This window comes from Bombina bombina, chromosome 2 (genome assembly GCF_027579735.1).
Source record: "Bombina bombina isolate aBomBom1 chromosome 2, aBomBom1.pri, whole genome shotgun sequence".
Classification (NCBI taxonomy): Eukaryota; Metazoa; Chordata; class Amphibia; order Anura; family Bombinatoridae; genus Bombina; species Bombina bombina.
In genome coordinates, this window is record NC_069500.1 from 369,689,030 (window position 1) to 369,707,607 (window position 18,578).

Consider the following 18,578-nt stretch of genomic DNA (forward strand, 5'->3'; position numbering starts at 1 on the left):
AAAATCCGCTTCCCAGTTGTCCACTCCTGGGATGTGGATGGCAGATAAGAGACAATCATGAGCTTCCGCCAATTTGAGAATGCGAGTCACCTCCTTCATGGCTAAAGAACTCTGAGTTCCCCCTTGGTGGTTGATGTAAGCCACTGAGGTGATGTTGTCCGATTGGAATCTGATAAACCGGACCAACGACAGTTGAGGCCACACTGATATAGCATTGAAGATAGCTCTCAACTCCAAGATGTTTATGGGAAGAGAGGACTCTTCCAGAGGCCACAGGCCCTGAGCCCTTAGAGGGCCCCAAACCGTTCCCCAGCCCGACAGGCTGGCGCCCGTAGTCAAAATTTCCCAGGAAGGTCTCAGAAAGCAAGTGCCCAGAGAAAGATGTTCCGGTGACACGCACCACGAGAGAGAGTATCTTGTTAAAGGGTCCAGATTTATCCTTTGAGATAAATCTGAATGATCTCTGTTCCGTTGACGGAGCATACATAGCTGTAACGGTCGAAGTTGGAACCGTGCAAAAGGAATGATGTCCATGGATGCCACCATCAGACCAATCACCTCAATGCAGTGGGCCACAGATGGACGAAAGGCAGATTGGAGAGAGAGACGCAGGAAGCAAGAATCTTGTCTTTTCTGACCTCCGTCAGAAAAATCTTCATGGACAGGGAATCTATTATAGTCCCTAGGAAACCCACTTTGGTAAATGGAACAAGAGAACTTTTTTCCCAATTCACCTTCTACCCATGGGAACGAAGAAAATACAACAGCATCTCTGTACGAGATTGGGCTAGTTGAAAAGATGACGCATGAGCTAAGATGCCGTCTAGATAAGACGCCACAGCAATTCCCTGAGATCTGAGAAAAGCCTGCCCCCCACCTAATCCATACTGGAATTGGGGGCGGAACCTTCATGTTTTTTTTAGAGTAGGTAGAAGGTTTCTTATTTTGTTTTCCCTTGTTCCAGGGTTGGTTGGATTTCCAAGAAGATCTGGGTTGATCTGGTTTTGAAGAGGAAGAGGAGGACCTTTGTCCATTAAAGTTACGAAAGGAATGAAAATTAGAAGTCTGACGACATCTAGGTCTATTTTTCTTGTCCTGAGGTAGGAAAGATCCCTTTCCACCTGTAATCTCTGAAATGATCTCTGCCAGACCAGGTTCAAACAGGGTTTTTCCCTTGTAGGATAAAGCCAAAAGTTTGGCCTGAGAGGAGACATCGGCCGACCAAGACTTTAACCAAAGAGACCTGCGAGCTAGAACCATAAAGCTAGACATCTTAGCTCTCAGATGAATTATCTGCATATTGGCATCAAGGATAAAATATTGGCCAATTTGAGAGCCTTGATCCTATCATGGATCTCCTCTACTGTAGTTTCCTCTGTAATAAAATCAGACAATGCGTCGCACCAATAAGATGAAGCTCCTGCAACCGTAGCAATACTCGCTGCTGGTTGCCACTGTAACTCTTGATGGATATACATCTTCTTTAAGTAAGCTTCAGGCTTTTTATCCATAGGGTCCTTAAAAGAGCAACTATCCTCTATAGGAATGGTAGTTCTCTTGGCAAGAGTACAAATAGCTCCTTCTACTTTGGGAACAGTACGTCATGAGTCACGAATAGAGTCAGCAACAGGAAACATCTTAAAAACAGGGGAAGGGGAAAAATTAACCCCTAGCTTATCCCATTCCTGAGTAATAATTTCAGACACCTTCCTAGGGGAATCGTAAACTCTATCCAATTTAGAAGACTTTGTGGGTTTGACAGCAAACAAACGTTTAGAGTCGTCTAAAGTAGCTAGGACCTCCTTCAATAGTAACATTAACCACTGCAAACTCAGAATTTTTCTACTAAAGTCTCAGAATCTGAGATTTCACCTTCAGAAGCTACTGAAGTATGCTCCTCAGACATCTGAGCAAGAATGGCTAATGCAGTCCTACAGTCAGAAGCCCTAGAATCAAGAAAATGTTTAGATTTTCTTTTACGCTTACCCAATACAGGGAAAGCTGACAAAGACACGGTTACTGCAAAAGAAACCTGAGCGGCAAAATCCCCAGGTAAATAAACCCCCCTAGGTGGATGAGAGGACATAGAAGGCACAGAATGAGACACAGTTATTGCTTGGGACGTTTGAGGAGAAAGCTGAGGCATGTCACGCACAGCATCATCCTGAGAGACACTTGGCTCAGAAGAGAGTAATTTATCTTTAAATTTTGTCTTTGATAAGCATGAGGAACAGAATTGCATTGGCAGGACAATTTGAGCGTCTAAACACAGTAAACACTTGTACACAGACATTAACTGATCTAAAGCAGACTCTATTACTGCAGGCACAGTCACTGAAAAAAAAACCAATTTGAAAATAAAAATTTAATTATTTTGAGAATTAAATAAATAGAAAACCCTCGTTCACTGCTTTCCTATTTAATTCTAAACAATAAAGTGTCAAAAATAAAAAAAACACCTCAGATGGCTGAGGCTCCTAGTAGAAAATGGAAAGTTACACTGATCCTCTAACGATCCGACCAAGGTTTAATGAAGGATCCGGTACCAACTCTAGATGCGAGGCACTCCTACGTACCATCAAAATTCACTGAGCTCCATTCCACAGAGAGACAAGCGGCTTAGTAATGACCGTTAATGTAACTCTCTAAGAAACTGTTCCCACTGATGAATACCCAGTAGTTCAAAAATAAAGAAGCGCTATAATATACAATAGCTACCTCTGTATACGTCCCAAGAACGAAATGTTCCCCCACATAATGTGAACTCCTCAGCCAAGTGAAGTCTCTCAAATTGTATAAAGTCTCAACCTTCTGACCCTTAATAAAGTTAAAAATGTTCCCCAAAATGTATCCTTACCTATAAAAGGATAACTAGTGCCAGGGAAAAGGATCCATAAGAGGATTAATCTCCTAAGTGCTGCTCTCCTTCAGTACCTAGAAGGCAAAAGCACTTACCTAAGATCCTGCAGAACAGATGCTGCTCCTTAGGTGTGGCAGGTACTGTACTCCCTGTCATTGACCTGTAGGAAAATAAAGAACAGAGTAACCAACTCTGGCTTTTTGCAAAGGGGAAGCAAAGTGTTAAAATAAAAGCAAGGACTACCTCGCCGCTTTTTAACTGCTTGAAAGCCACCACTACTCTTACTGACATAGCTAAAACCCCAATCCTTGCTTGCAGAGAAAAGTACCCATAAAAGGATTCATCTTCAGGCACCAACCGCACAACCTCCAATGACAGAGGCAAAGAGAATGACTGGGCATTATGGGTATGGGTAAGGGAAGTTACACTTAAAGGGACAGTACACTGTAAAATAGTTTTTCCATAAATGTATTTTAAATGACTTGTTATACCAGCTGCAGAGCACAAAATATATGAGAAATTGCATTTTCAGGTTTATTTGTGTATATAAAGTAGCTGGTTTTGTGCTTTTAAACCACAGCCTATTACAATGGGTTGAGCTTCAGGTAATATCAGATCTCATTATGTTATCACTTTTATGTACACAGACTTGCTTCCTTATCTTATATTTGTCTGGAACACCAAAGCTCAATACATAGAGAGAACAATGGAAAATTATCATTTTATTACTTAACTATCATGCCCCCTACTAAGGGTGTAATCTCTTCTGCTGGCTGTGTTTACTTAGGCTTGTCAATAGCGTATACGCCAGTATCAAAACTTTCAGTATAGGTTGGGAAACCACACGCTAAATCAGCTATTTCAAATGCTGAAATATGAGTAAAGGAGCTACTTGCAACCAATTTAATACACTCTAGCAGGTAAAAAGGATCATTGGGAATAATTTAAAGGGGAGAAAGTTTTTGAGTGAACTGTCCCTTTAACAGCTTTGCTGGGGTGCTCTTTGCCTCCTCCTGCTGGCCAGGAGTTGAATATCCCACTAGTAATTGGAATAACGTTGTGGACTCTTCATGTCATAGGAAAGAAAAGGCTTTTTACACAAACAGGAGCAAGCTGGAGTAGGTATACATCAGTATTCTCCTAAAACTTGGAGGCTTGTTTAGGAGTCTGAAAATCAGCACAATGTTATTTATAAATAAGCAAAACTATACTTTTTTTTTTTTTTTAAAAATAACCTGTATAGGGTATATAAATGGATCATCTACAAAACGTTTATGCAAAGAAAAATCTAGTGTATAATGTACCTTAAAGCTCTGAATAAAGATGTAAATAGCAGTCTTAAACTAGAACCCAATATCAATGCAACCATTACATTTAACAGCAAATAATTCATTGTTAGAATCTTTGCCAAAATTTGTGATCTTTCAGAGTGATTCGTGCTAACGGAGTTCATCCTATTGTACTTCGCTGTTTGATGCTATTTAAACTATGCCAGTGTGCTCATTAGGGTATGGGGAAGACAAATGATATCTGAATTGTGTTAGATCTTCTTTAGTATACTTTTATATACTTACATGGAACTATTCAATATAATTTAAACACACATTAGCTGATTGAGCACCACATAACAAAATAGATTTATTTTGTTCAAAAACTAGCAAGTTAAGTTTCTAACATTATTTAAATAGTTTTGTAGTCATGGTGGTTTGTACTTGTAAAAAGGGCACCAACAAAGATACAAATATGAATTGTAGTTTCCCTCTAAAATGTCATATTTTCTTTGTATCTAGTACCAATGTATTGAGATTAAGGTTTTCATATTCACAATAGTTTAAGCTTCCTTTCAATGAAAGTTATGATTACTAATTGGCAAGTGGTACCAGCTAATACTGAACTATACCTGCTTCCAAAGGGATCCCTCGAGGAAAGGCTGCTGGATCAAATGCTAAAGGTATGTGACCGCGATAGAGTTCAGCCTGGCTTACTCCACGCAGTAAATGTTCATAAGGGGACATGGCATGGAGATGTTCTGGGACTGTGGTATGCGGGGATTTTGAGTTTGCAACTTCTCTGGGATTAGGGGTGCTCTTCCTCTCTTGAGGTACAGGTTTTCCAGATGTGATGCTCCCTGAAAACACAAATAATACCTTAATACATATACATTAAAATCACCCAAGGGGTGTCAATCCAATTTACATGAGAAGCCACACTGGATTTTTTTTTCCTTCACTTTGTTGCTTGGTGAGCAAACTTTATAAATGCTATTGAGACAAAATATATACAGAGGGTGGACAAAATAACAGAAACACGTAAGAATATATTAATATACAAAGGACTTAATAAGGAGCAGGGTCAACCTTTGCATTCATAACAGTTTAACTTTTTGTAGGAATGCTTTCATACAGGTGATGAACTGTGTATAGTGACATACAACCCCATTCAAGTAAAGACTCCAGTTCTTTGAGGGATAAATGAGGTAGAAATCTAATTTGCTTACTGTGTTTCAAAACTTCCCCTAAAGGTTAAATACTGTTTAGATCAAATGTTTGGGGAGGCCATGAATGGAGGTATGACTTCTACCATGTGCTCATTAAACCACCCTTGAATGTGTATGTATAAGGGCATTATGACCCTGGTACAAATGGATTTAATGAGGAACACTATTTACACCTCATATTCCTTGGCCATTATAAAACCATGCATAGAGCATTCAGACCTAATGGCTCCCATGAGATGGCTGCCCAGAACATGAAGAACCCTTATGTTTGATAGTGGGACACAGTCATTGTAAAATGAAGGCATTTTTTTTTAGCTTACTCCAAACAAATACAAAAAACGACGTCCGTCCCATTGCTCAGGTTCCAAGCTCAGTTCCTACACCAGCCTTGTACACAAGCAGTTACAGAATAACTGCTGTAAAAGTTTAGACTCAATTTTGGGATTTAACATTGTGTCAGGGAGCAGCTACTTGCAACCACTCTTCCTCTTTGTCAATGCAATTTGTCCATTTACTTCATTATTATTTAGACTGATCCCCTTTCAGTTTTTGCTGGTACACCTGCAATTCATGTGCTGTTTTGCCTTTCTAGTTGCTAAATGTTACTGTGAAAACTCACATATGAATGTGCAAATAGTTGAATCACTTTTAAGGCTGGTAAACTGCTACTTAGCAATCAACATTATATGAACGGCCTTTGCAGCTGCACTTAGAATTAGTAACTTACGTACTGTGTTTCATGCAGTGTTTGTTATTTTAGCCATTCTCTGTATGTATCTTACTTATGCAATAAAACACAGCAATACTTAGGCAAATACCTGACATTGCTTGTAACTGATTGTCTTTCTTAGTGTACAAAATGAGGGGCAAACATACAAAATCTATTTCAGTTTTCTGTCACCTATATGTGTATTAGTACATTACACACAGAGGAATATTGCTTCATAGCTAAGAACTAAAACTTCCTCTGTTGTTCAGAGAAATAGTGGGATACACTGTGGCCCTCGGGCCTTAGATAGGACAAGCCTGGTCTAACCCAAAAACATTAACGGGACATGAACCCAAAAATGTTTATTTTATGATTCAGATAGACAATTTTAAACAATTTTCCAATGTACTTCTATTTTTATCTAATTCGCCTCCTTCTCGTGGTACCCTTTGATGAAGAAGCAGCAGAAATGAGCATCAGGTGAACCAAAAACATGAGGCGTTTATGTGCAGCCACCAATAAGCAGCTCCTGAGCCACTTTCAACAAAAGATACCAAGAGAACAAAGCAAATTAGATTGAAGTAAAATTGAAAGTAGTTTAAAATCACATGTTCTATCTCAATCATGAAAGGAAAATAAAGTCTTTCTAAGGTACTTTGGCAATGTTTTAAATGTAATACTTTATTATATGGTTTACATTTTATAAAGTTACATTGGCTGATGTCTCCAATGGTTAGTTACAGAGTCATTATGAAAAAAAGCCAGGGCAGAACAGGAGCCTGTGGGGGCAGTAAATTCATACAGAAAAACAAAATTTATGCTTACCTGATAAATTTCTTTCTCTTGTGGTGTATCCAGTCCACGGGTTCATCCATTACTTGTGGGATATTCTCCTTCCCAACAGGAAGTTGCAAAGAGGACACCCACAGCAGAGCTGTCTATATAGCTCCTCCCCTAACACCCACCTCCAGTCATTCGACCGAAGGCAAGTAAGAAAAAGGAGAAACTATAGGGTGCAGTGGTGACTGTAGTTTTAAAAAATAAAAACACCTGACTTAAAGTGACAGGGTGGGCCGTGGACTGGATACACCACAAGAGAAAGAAATTTATCAGGTAAGCATAAATTTTGTTTTCTCTTGTAAGGTGTATCCAGTCCACGGGTTCATCCATTACTTGTGGGATACCAATACCAAAGCTTTAGGACACGGATGAAGGGAGGGATAAGGCAGGAACTTAAACAAAAGGCACCACTGCCTGTAAGACCTTTCTCACAAAAATAGCCTCCGAGGAAGCAAAAGTATCAAATTTGTAGAATTTAGAAAAAGTATGAAGCGAAGACCAAGTTGCCGCCTTGCCAATCTGTTCAACAGAAGACTCATTTTTAAATGCCCATGTGGAAGCTACCACTCTAGTAGAGTGAGCTGTAATCATCTCAGGAGGCTGCTGGCCAGCAGTCTCATAAGTTAAACGGATTATGCTTCTTAGCCAAAAAGAAAGAGAAGTTGCCGAAGCCTTGTGGCCTCTCCTCTTTCCAGAGTAGACAACAAACAAGGCAGATGTTTGACGAAACTCCTTAGTTGCTTGTAAGTAGAACTTTAAAGCACGAACCACATCCAGATTGTGCAACAACCGTTCCTTCTTGGAAGAAGGATTCGGACACAGAGAAGGAACAACAATTTCCTGATTGATATTTCTATTGGAAACAACCTTAGGAAGGAAACCTGGCTTGGTACGTAACACCACCTTATCCGCATGGAAAATCAGATCAGGTGAATCACACTGCAGAGCCGATAACTCTGAGACTCTTCAGGCTGAAGAGATAGCAACAAGAAACAAAACTTTCCAAGATAAAATTTTAATATCTAATGAATGCACAGGTTCAAACGGAACCCCTTGAAGAACTTTAAGAACTAAATTTAAACTCCATGGCGGAGCAACTGGTTTAAATACCGGCTTGATTCTGACTAAAGCCTGACAAAACTCCCGAACGTCTGGAACATCTGCCAGACGCTTGTGAAAGAGAATAGACAGAGCAGATATCTGTCCTTTTAAAGAACTAACTGACAATCCTTTTTTCAATCCTTCTTGGAGAAAAGATAGAATCCTAGGAATCTTAACCCTACTCCATGAGAAACCCTTGGAATCACACCAATGAAGATATTTACGCCATATCTTGTGATAGATCTTCCTGGTGACAGGCTTCCTAGCATGGATCAAGGTATCAATAACAGACTCAGAAAAACCACGCTTTGATAAGATCAAGCGTTCAATCTCCATGCAGTCAAGCGTAGAGAAGTTAGATTTGAGTGTTTGAATGGACCCTGGATTAGATGGTCCTGCCTCAATGGCAGAGGCCATGGTGGGCAGGATGACATGTCCACCAGATCTGCATACCAAATCCTGCGAGGCCACACAGGAGCAATTAAGATCACCAAAGCTTTCTCCTGCTTGATTCTGGCAATCAGACGCGGGAGAAGAGGAAGCGGTGGAAACACATAAGCCAGGCTGAAGGACCAGAGCGCTGCTAGGGCATCTACTAGCACTGCCCGAGGATCCCTTGACCTGGACCTGTAACGAGGAAGCTTGGCATTCTGACAGGACGCCATCAGATCCAGCTCCGGTCTGCCCCATAGATGAATCAGTTGGGCAAATATCTCCGGGTGAAGCTCCCATTCCCCCGGGTGAAAAGTCTGTCGACTTAGAAAATCCGCCTCCCAGTTCTCTACTCCTGGGATATGGATAGCTGAGAGATGGCAAGAGTGAGCCTCTGCCCATAGAATTATCTTGGAAACCTCCATCATTGCCAGGGGACTCCTTGTACTCCCCTGATGGTTGATATAGGCTACAGTCGTGATGTTGTCCGACTGAAATCTGATAAACCTGACCGCAGCCAGTTGAGGCCATGCCTGAAGAGCATTGAATATCGCTCTTAGCTCCAGAATGTTTATCGGGAGGAGGGCCTCCTCCTGAGTCCACGAACCCTGAGCTTTCAGGGAGTTCCAGACCGCGCCCCAGCTCAGAAGGCTGGCATCTGTTGTCACTATAGTCCACTCTGGCCTGCGGAAGCTCATTCCCCTAGACAGATGGACCCGAGATAACCACCAGAGAAGAGAATCCCTGGTCGCTTGATCCAGATTTAGCAGAGGAGACAAATCTGTGTAGTCCCCATTCCACTGATTGAGCATGCAAAGTTGTAGTCGTCTGAGATGTAGGCTGGCAAACGGAACTATGTCCATTGCCGCTACCATTAGGCCGATTACTTCCATACACTGAGCCACTGACGGCCGAGAAATGGAATGAAGAGCACAGCAGGAAGTTAGCAGCTTTGATAACCTGACCTCCGTCAGAAAAATTTTCATTTCTACTGAATCTATCAGAGTCCCTAGGAAAGAAACTCTTGTGAGAGGGGAGAGAGAACTCTTTTCTCTGTTCACCTTCCACCCGTGAGACCTCAGAAAGGCCAGAACAATGTCCGTATGGGACTTGGCGACTTGAAGATTCGACGCCTGGGTCAAGATGTCTAGGTAAGGAGCCACTGCTATGCCCCGCGGCCTTAGGACCGCCAGTAGGGACCCTAGAACCTTCGTAAAGATTCTTGGCGCCGTGGCTAACCCGAAGGGAAGAGCCACAAACTAGTAATGCCTGTCTAAGAAGGCGAACCTGAGGAACTGATGATGATTTCTGTGAATCGAATTTGTGCAGATAAGCATCCTTTAAGTCCACGGTAGTCATATATTGACCCTCCTGGATCATAGGAAGAATGGTTCGGATTGTCTCCATCTTGAAGGATGGGACCCTGAGGAATTTGTTTAGGATCTTGAGATCCAAGATTGGTCTGAAAGTTCCCTCTTTTTTGGGAACTATAAATAGATTTGAATAGAAACAATGCCCCTGTTCCTCCCTTGAAACTGGGTGGATCACTCCCATAACCGGTAGATCCTGGACGCAATGTAAGAATGCCTCTCTCTTTATCTGGTTTGCAGATAGTTGAGAGAGATGAAATCTCCCCTTTGGTGATGAACCTTTGAATTCGAGAAGATATCCCTGGGAAACTATTTCCACCGCCAAGGGATCCTGAACATCTCTTACCCAAGCCTGGGCGAAAAGAGAAAGTCTGACCCCCACTAGATCCGGTCCCGGATCGGGGGCTACCCCTTCGTGCTGTCTTAGAGACAGTGGCTGGCTTTTTAGCCTGTTTCCCTTTGTTCCAAGTCTGGTTAGGTCTCCAGACTGGTTTGGAATGGGCGAAATTTCCCTCTTGTTTTGTACTAAGGGAAGCGGAAGCCGCGCCACTCCTGAAGTTCCGAAAGGTGCGAAAATTAGTCTGTCTGTCCTTAACTTATTAGACTTATCCTGGGGAAGGGCGTGACCTTTTCCCCCAGTAATATCAGAAATGATCTCCTTCAGATCAGGCCCGAATAGGGTCTTACCTTTGAAGGGGATGTTAAGAAGCTTAGATTTTGATGAAACATCTGCTGACCAGGACTTAAGCCATAGCGCCCTACGCGCCATGATGGCAAAACCTGAATTTTTAGCCGCAAGTTTAGTTAACTGAAACACGCCGTCTGAAATAAAGGAATTAGCAAGTTTAAGAGCTTTAATCTTGTCTAAAATCTCATCCCACAGAGTCTCCACTTGTAGAGCCTCTTCTAGAGACTCGAACCAAAAGGCTGCTGCAGTTGTAACTGGAGCAATGCAAGAGGCTGGAGAAGAAAACCTTGATGTAAGAAAATTTTCTTTAGGAGACCCTCCAATTTTTTATCCATAGGATCTTTGAAAGCACAACTGTCTTCAATCGGAATAGTTGTACGCTTAGCTAAAGTAGAAATAGCTCCCTCCACCTTGGGGACCGTTTGCCACGAGTCCCGCACAGCGTCAGCTATGGGGAACATCTTTTTAAACACAGGAGGGGGAGAGAACGGTATACCTGGCCTATCCCATTCCTTAGTTATAATTTCCGAAAACCTTTTAGGGACTGGGAAAACATCAGTGTAAACAGGCACTGCAAAGTATTTGTCCATTTTACACAATTTCTCTGGTACCACAATGGGGTCACAGTCATCCAGAGTTGTTAAGACCTCCCTAAGCAATAAACGGAGGTGTTCAAGCTTAAATTTAAATGTTGAAATGTCAGTCAGGCTGAAGTAATAACTTCCCTGAATCTGAAAGGTCGCCCTCAGATATCAAATCCCTTGCGCCAACTTCGGAACATTGTGAGGGAATAACGGACATATCTACTAAAGCGTCAGAAAGCTCTGTATTTGTTCTAGCCCCAGAGCTGTTTCGCTTTCCTTGTAACCCTGGCAGTTTAGACAACACCTCTGTGAGAGTAGAACTCATAACTGCCGCCATGTCTCGTAACGTAAAAGAATTAGACGCGCTAGACGCATCTGGCGTCATTTGTGCGGGTGTTAAAGGTTCTGACCCATGGGGAGAGCTAGATGGCATAATCTCCCTTCTTACAGTCTGAGAATCCTCTGGTGATATATTTTTTAAAGCCACAATATGGTCTTTGTAACTTATAGATAGTTCAGTACAAGTGGTACACATTCTAAGAGGGGGTTCCACAATGGCATCTAAACATATTGAACAGGTAGATTCTTCTACATCAGACATGTTTAACAGACTAGCAAAGACACAAGCAAGCTTGGAAAACACTTTATTAAAGTAAAAAACAACAATTTCCTCAAACCGGTACTGTACCTTTAAGAGAAAAAAGTAGCACTTAAACTGCAAAACAGTGAAAAAAAGTAGTAAACTCTTTGAAATTTTTACAGTGTGTATGAGACCAAGGTAATATTGCACCAACTTGCAAATGGACGGATTAACCCTTTGGCCCCCAAACCGGATTGAAAAAACGTCTACCACTGGTATAAAACTGCTAAACACCTGACCTTAGGGACAAACAGGAATGAAAGAAACCCTCTTTAGTGGTCCCCAGATAAGCTTGATGTCTAAGCAACTGCGCAACTGAGGCGCAAAAAACATAATTTATGCTTACCTGATAAATTCCTTTCTTCTGTAGTGTGATCAGTCCACGGGTCATCATTACTTCTGGGATATTACTCCTCCCCAACAGGAAGTGCAAGAGGATTCACCCAGCAGAGCTGCATATAGCTCCTCCCCTCTACGTCACTCCCAGTCATTCGACCAAGGACCAACGAGAAAGGAAAAGCCAAGGGTGAAGTGGTGACTGGAGTATAAATTAAAAAATATTTACCTGCCTTAAAAACAGGGCGGGCCGTGGACTGATCACACTACAGAAGAAAGGAATTTATCAGGTAAGCATAAATTATGTTTTCTTCTGTTAAGTGTGATCAGTCCACGGGTCATCATTACTTCTGGGATACCAATACCAAAGCAAAAGTACACGGATGACGGGAGGGATAGGCAGGCTCTTTATACAGAAGGAACCACTGCCTGAAGAACCTTTCTCCCAAAAATAGCCTCCGATGAAGCAAAAGTGTCAAATTTGTAAAATTTGGAAAAAGTATGAAGCGAAGACCAAGTTGCAGCCTTGCAAATCTGTTCAACAGAGGCCTCATTCTTGAAGGCCCAAGTGGAAGCCACAGCTCTAGTAGAATGAGCTGTAATTCTTTCAGGAGGCTGCTGTCCAGCAGTCTCATAAGCTAAACAAATTATGCTACGAAGCCAAAAAGAAAGAGAGGTAGCGGAAGCTTTTTGACCTCTCCTCTGCCCAGAGTAAATGACAAACAGAGAAGACGTTTGTCGAAATTCCTTAGTTGCCTGTAAGTAAAATTTTAGAGCACGGACTACATCCAGGTTGTGCAGTAGACGTTCCTTCTTTGAAGAAGGATTTGGGCATAAAGAAGGAACAACAATCTCTTGATTGATATTCCTGTTAGTAACTACCTTAGGTAAGAACCCAGGTTTAGTACGCAGGACTACCTTATCCGAATGAAAAATCAAATAAGGAGAATCACCATGTAAGGCTGATAATTCAGAGACTCTTCGAGCCGAGGAAATAGCCATTAAAAATAGAACTTTCCAAGATAACAACTTTATATCAATGGAATGAAGGGGTTCAAACGGAACGCCCTGAAAAACATTAAGAACAAGGTTTAGACTCCATGGTGGAGCAACAGTTTTAAACACAGGCTTAATCCTGGTCAAAGCCTGACAAAAACAGAATTTATGTTTACCTGATAAATTTCTTTCTCCAACGGTGTGTCCGGTCCACGGCGTCATCCTTACTTGTGGGATATTCTCTTCCCCAACAGGAAATGGCAAAGAGCCCAGCAAAGCTGGTCACATGATCCCTCCTAGGCTCCGCCTACCCCAGTCATTCGACCGACGTTAAGGAGGAATATTTGCATAGGAGAAACCATATGGTACCGTGGTGACTGTAGTTAAAGAAAATAAAATATCAGACCTGATTAAAAAAACCAGGGCGGGCCGTGGACCGGACACACCGTTGGAGAAAGAAATTTATCAGGTAAACATAAATTCTGTTTTCTCCAACATAGGTGTGTCCGGTCCACGGCGTCATCCTTACTTGTGGGAACCAATACCAAAGCTTTAGGACACGGATGAAGGGAGGGAGCAAATCAGGTCACCTAAATGGAAGGCACCACGGCTTGCAAAACCTTTCTCCCAAAAATAGCCTCAGAAGAAGCAAAAGTATCAAACTTGTAAAATTTGGTAAAAGTGTGCAGTGAAGACCAAGTCGCTGCCCTACATATCTGATCAACAGAAGCCTCGTTCTTGAAGGCCCATGTGGAAGCCACAGCCCTAGTGGAATGAGCTGTGATTCTTTCGGGAGGCTGCCGTCCGGCAGTCTCGTAAGCCAATCTGATGATGCTTTTAATCCAAAAAGAGAGAGAGGTAGAAGTTGCTTTTTGACCTCTCCTTTTACCTGAATAAACAACAAACAAGGAAGATGTTTGTCTAAAATCCTTTGTAGCATCTAAATAGAATTTTAGAGCGCGAACAACATCCAAATTGTGCAACAAACGTTCCTTCTTTGAAACTGGTTTTGGACACAGAGAAGGTACGATAATCTCCTGGTTAATGTTTTTGTTAGAAACAACTTTTGGAAGAAAACCAGGTTTAGTACGTAAAACCACCTTATCTGCATGGAACACCAGATAAGGAGGAGAACACTGCAGAGCAGATAATTCTGAGACTCTTCTAGCAGAAGAAATCGCAACTAAAAACAAAACTTTCCAAGATAATAACTTAATATCAACGGAATGTAAGGGTTCAAACGGAACCCCCTGAAGAACTGAAAGAACTAAATTGAGACTCCAAGGAGGAGTCAAAGGTTTGTAAACAGGCTTGATTCTAACCAGAGCCTGAACAAAGGCTTGAACATCTGGCACAGCTGCCAGCTTTTTGTGAAGTAATACCGACAAGGCAGAAATCTGTCCCTTCAGGGAACTTGCAGATAATCCTTTTTCCAATCCTTCTTGAAGGAAGGATAGAATCCTAGGAATCTTAACCTTGTCCCAAGGGAATCCTTTAGATTCACACCAACAGATATATTTTTTCCAAATTTTGTGGTAAATCTTTCTAGTCACAGGCTTTCTGGCCTGAACAAGAGTATCGATCACAGAATCTGAGAATCCTCGCTTCGATAAAATCAAGCGTTCAATCTCCAAGCAGTCAGCTGGAGTGAAACCAGATTCGGATGTTCGAACGGACCCTGAACAAGAAGGTCTCGTCTCAAAGGTAGCTTCCAAGGTGGAGCCGATGACATATTCACCAGATCTGCATACCAAGTCCTGCGTGGCCACGCAGGAGCTATCAAGATCACCGACGCCCTCTCCTGCTTGATCCTGGCTATCAGCCTGGGGATGAGAGGAAATGGCGGGAACACATAAGCTAGTTTGAAGGTCCAAGGTGCTACTAGTGCATCCACTAGAGCCGCCTTGGGATCCCTGGATCTGGCCCCGTAGCAAGGAACTTTGAAGTTCTGACGAGAGGCCATCAGATCCATGTCTGGAATGCCCCACAGGTGAGTGACTTGGGCAAAGATTTCCGGATGGAGTTCCCACTCCCCCGGATGCAATGTCTGACGACTCAGAAAATCCGCTTCCCAATTTTCCACTCCTGGGATGTGGATAGCAGACAGGTGGCAGGAGTGAGACTCCGCCCAAAGAATAATTTTGGTTACTTCTTCCATCGCTAGGGAACTCCTTGTTCCCCCCTGATGGTTGATGTACGCAACAGTCGTCATGTTGTCTGATTGAAACCGTATGAACCTGGTCCTCGCAAGCTGGGGCCAGGCCTGGAGCGCATTGAATATCGCTCTCAGTTCCAGAATATTTATCGGTAGAAGAGATTCTTCCCGAGACCAAAGACCCTGAGCTTTCAGGGATCCCCAGACCGCGCCCCAGCCTATCAGACTGGCGTCGGTCGTGACAATGACCCACTCTGGTCTGTGGAACATCATCCCTTGAGACAGATTGTCCAGGGACAGCCACCAACGGAGTGAGTCTCTGGTCCTCTGATTTACTTGTATCTTCGGAGACAAGTCTGTATAGTCCCCATTCCACTGACTGAGCATGCACAGTTGTAATGGTCTTAGATGAATGCGCGCAAAAGGAACTATGTCCATCGCCGCCACCATCAACCCGATCACTTCCATGCACTGAGCTATGGAAGGAAGAGGAACGGAATGAAGTATCCGACAAGAGTCCAGAAGCTTTGTTTTTCTGGCCTCTGTTAGAAAGATCCTCATTTCTAAGGAGTCTATAATTGTTCCCAAGAAGGGAACCCTTGTTGACGGGGATAGAGAACTCTTTTCCACGTTCACTTTCCAGCCGTGAGATCTGAGAAAGGCCAGGACAATGTCCGTGTGAGCCTTTGCTTGAGGAAGGGACGACGCTTGAATCAGAATGTCGTCCAGGTAAGGTACTACTGCAATGCCCCTTGGTCTGAGCACCGCTAGAAGGGACCCTAGTACCTTTGTGAAAATCCTTGGAGCAGTGGCTAATCCGAAAGGAAGCGCCACGAACTGGTAATGTTTGTCCAGGAATGCAAACCTTAGGAACCGATGATGTTCCTTGTGGATAGGAATATGTAGATACGCATCCTTTAAATCCACCGTGGTCATAAATTGACCTTCCTGGATGGAAGGAAGGATAGTTCGAATGGTTTCCATCTTGAACGATGGAACCTTGAGAAATTTGTTTAAGATCTTGAGATCTAGGATTGGTCTGAACGTTCCCTCTTTTTTGGGAACTATGAACAGATTGGAGTAGAACCCCATCCCTTGTTCTCTTAATGGAACAGGATGAATCACTCCCATTTTTAACAGGTCTTCTACACAATGTAAGAACGCCTGTCTTTTTATGTGGTCTGAAGACAACTGCGACTTGTGGAACCTCCCCCTTGGGGGAAGTCCCTTGAATTCCAGAAGATAACCCTGGGAGACTATTTCTAGCGCCCAAGGATCCAGAACATCTCTTGCCCAAGCCTGAGCGAAGAGAGAGAGTCTGCCCCCCACCAGATCCGGTCCCGGATCGGGGGCCAATATTTCATGCTGTCTTGGTAGCAGTGGCAGGTTTCTTGGCCTGCTTTCCCTTGTTCCAGCCTTGCATTGGTCTCCAAGCTGGCTTGGCCTGAGAAGTATTACCCTCTTGCTTAGAGGACGTAGCACCTTGGGCTGGTCCGTTTTTACGAAAGGGACGAAAATTAGGTCTATTTTTTGCCTTGAAGGGCCGATCCTGAGGAAGGGCGTGGCCCTTACCCCCAGTGATATCAGAGATAATCTCTTTCAAGTCAGGACCAAACAGCGTTTTCCCCTTGAAAGGAATGTTTAGTAGCTTGTTCTTGGAAGACGCATCAGCCGACCAAGATTTCAACCAAAGCGCTCTGCGCGCCACAATAGCAAACCCAGAGTTCTTAGCCGCTAACTTAGCCAATTGCAAAGAGGCGTCTAGAGTGAAAGAATTAGCCAATTTGAGAGCATTGATTCTGTCCATAATCTCCTGATAAGGAGGAGAGTCACTATCGAGCACCTTAAGCAGTTCATCAAACCAGAAATATGCGGCTGTAGTGACAGGGACAATGCATGAAATGGGTTGTAGAAGGTAACCCTGCTGAACAAACATCTTTTTAAGCAAACCTTCTAATTTTTTATCCATAGGATCTTTGAAAGCACAACTATCCTCTATGGGAATAGTGGTGCGTTTGTTTAAAGTAGAAACCGCTCCCTCGACCTTGGGGACTGACTGCCATAAGTCCTTTCTGGGGTCGACCATAGGAAACAATTTTTTAAATATGGGGGGAGGGACGAAAGGAATACCGGGCCTTTCCCATTCTTTATTAACAATGTCCGCCACCCGCTTGGGTATAGGAAAAGCTTCTGGGAGCCCCGGCACCTCTAGGAACTTGTCCATTTTACATAGTTTCTCTGGGATGACTAAATTTTCACAATCATCCAGAGTGGATAATACCTCCTTAAGCAAAATGCGGAGATGTTCCAATTTAAATTTAAATGTAATCACATCAGATTCAGCCTGCTGAGAAATGTTCCCTAAATCAGTAATTTCTCCCTCAGACAAAACCTCCCTGGCCCCCTCAGATTGGGTTAGGGGCCCTTCAGAGATATTAATATCAGCGTCGTCATGCTCTTCAGTAACTAAAACAGAGCAGCCACGCTTACGCTGACAAGGGTTCATTTTGGCTAAAATGTTTTTGACAGAATTATCCATTACAGCCGTTAATTGTTGCATAGTAAGGAGTATTGGCGCGCTAGATGTACTAGGGGCCTCCTGAGTGGGCAAGACTCGTGTAGACGAAGGAGGGAATGATGCAGTACCATGCTTACTCCCCTCACTTAAACACTAAAAAACTCTAAGCCATCTCCGTGGAGATGTTGCCTGTACAACGGCAAAGAGAATGACTGGGGTAGGCGGAGCCTAGGAGGGATCATGTGACCAGCTTTGCTGGGCTCTTTGCCATTTCCTGTTGGGGAAGAGAATATCCCACAAGTAAGGATGACGCCGTGGACCGGACACACCTATGTTGGAGAAAAGCCTGGACGTCAGGAACTTCTGACAGACGTTTGTGTAACAGAATGGACAGAGCTGAGATCTGTCCCTTTAATGAACTAGCAGATAAACCCTTTTCTAAACCTTCTTGTAGAAAAGACAATATCCTAGGAATCCTAACCTTACTCCAAGAGTAACCTTTGGATTCACACCAATATAGGTATTTACGCCATATCTTATGGTAAATCTTTCTGGTAACAGGTTTCCTAGCCTGTATTAAGGTATCAATAACTGACTCAGAAAACCCACGTCTTGATAAAATCAAGCGTTCAATTTCCAAGCAGTCAGCTTCAGAGAAGTTAGATTTTGATGTTTGAAGGGACCCTGTATCAGAAGGTCCTGTTTCAGAGGTAGAGACCAAGGTGGACAGGATGACATGTCCACCAGGTCTGCATACCAAGTCCTGCGTGGCCACGCAGGTGCTATTAGAATCACTGATGCTCTCTCTTGTTTGATTCTGGCAATCAATCGCGGAAGCAACGGGAAGGGTGG

General features: G+C 43.0%; 1 protein-coding gene across 12 annotated transcripts in view; it reads right to left on the bottom strand.

Annotated features, from left to right (window-relative positions):
- The window catches only part of NCOR2 (nuclear receptor corepressor 2), a 1,025,928-nt gene that overhangs the window by 206,101 nt on the left and 801,249 nt on the right, over positions 1-18,578 (bottom strand). For all 12 annotated transcript variants that reach the window (XM_053701833.1, XM_053701839.1, XM_053701838.1 and 9 more), the window contains one exon: positions 4,761-4,988. In XM_053701833.1, coding sequence (XP_053557808.1) covers positions 4,761-4,988 — 228 coding nt within the window. The remainder of the gene's footprint in view (positions 1-4,760; positions 4,989-18,578) is intronic.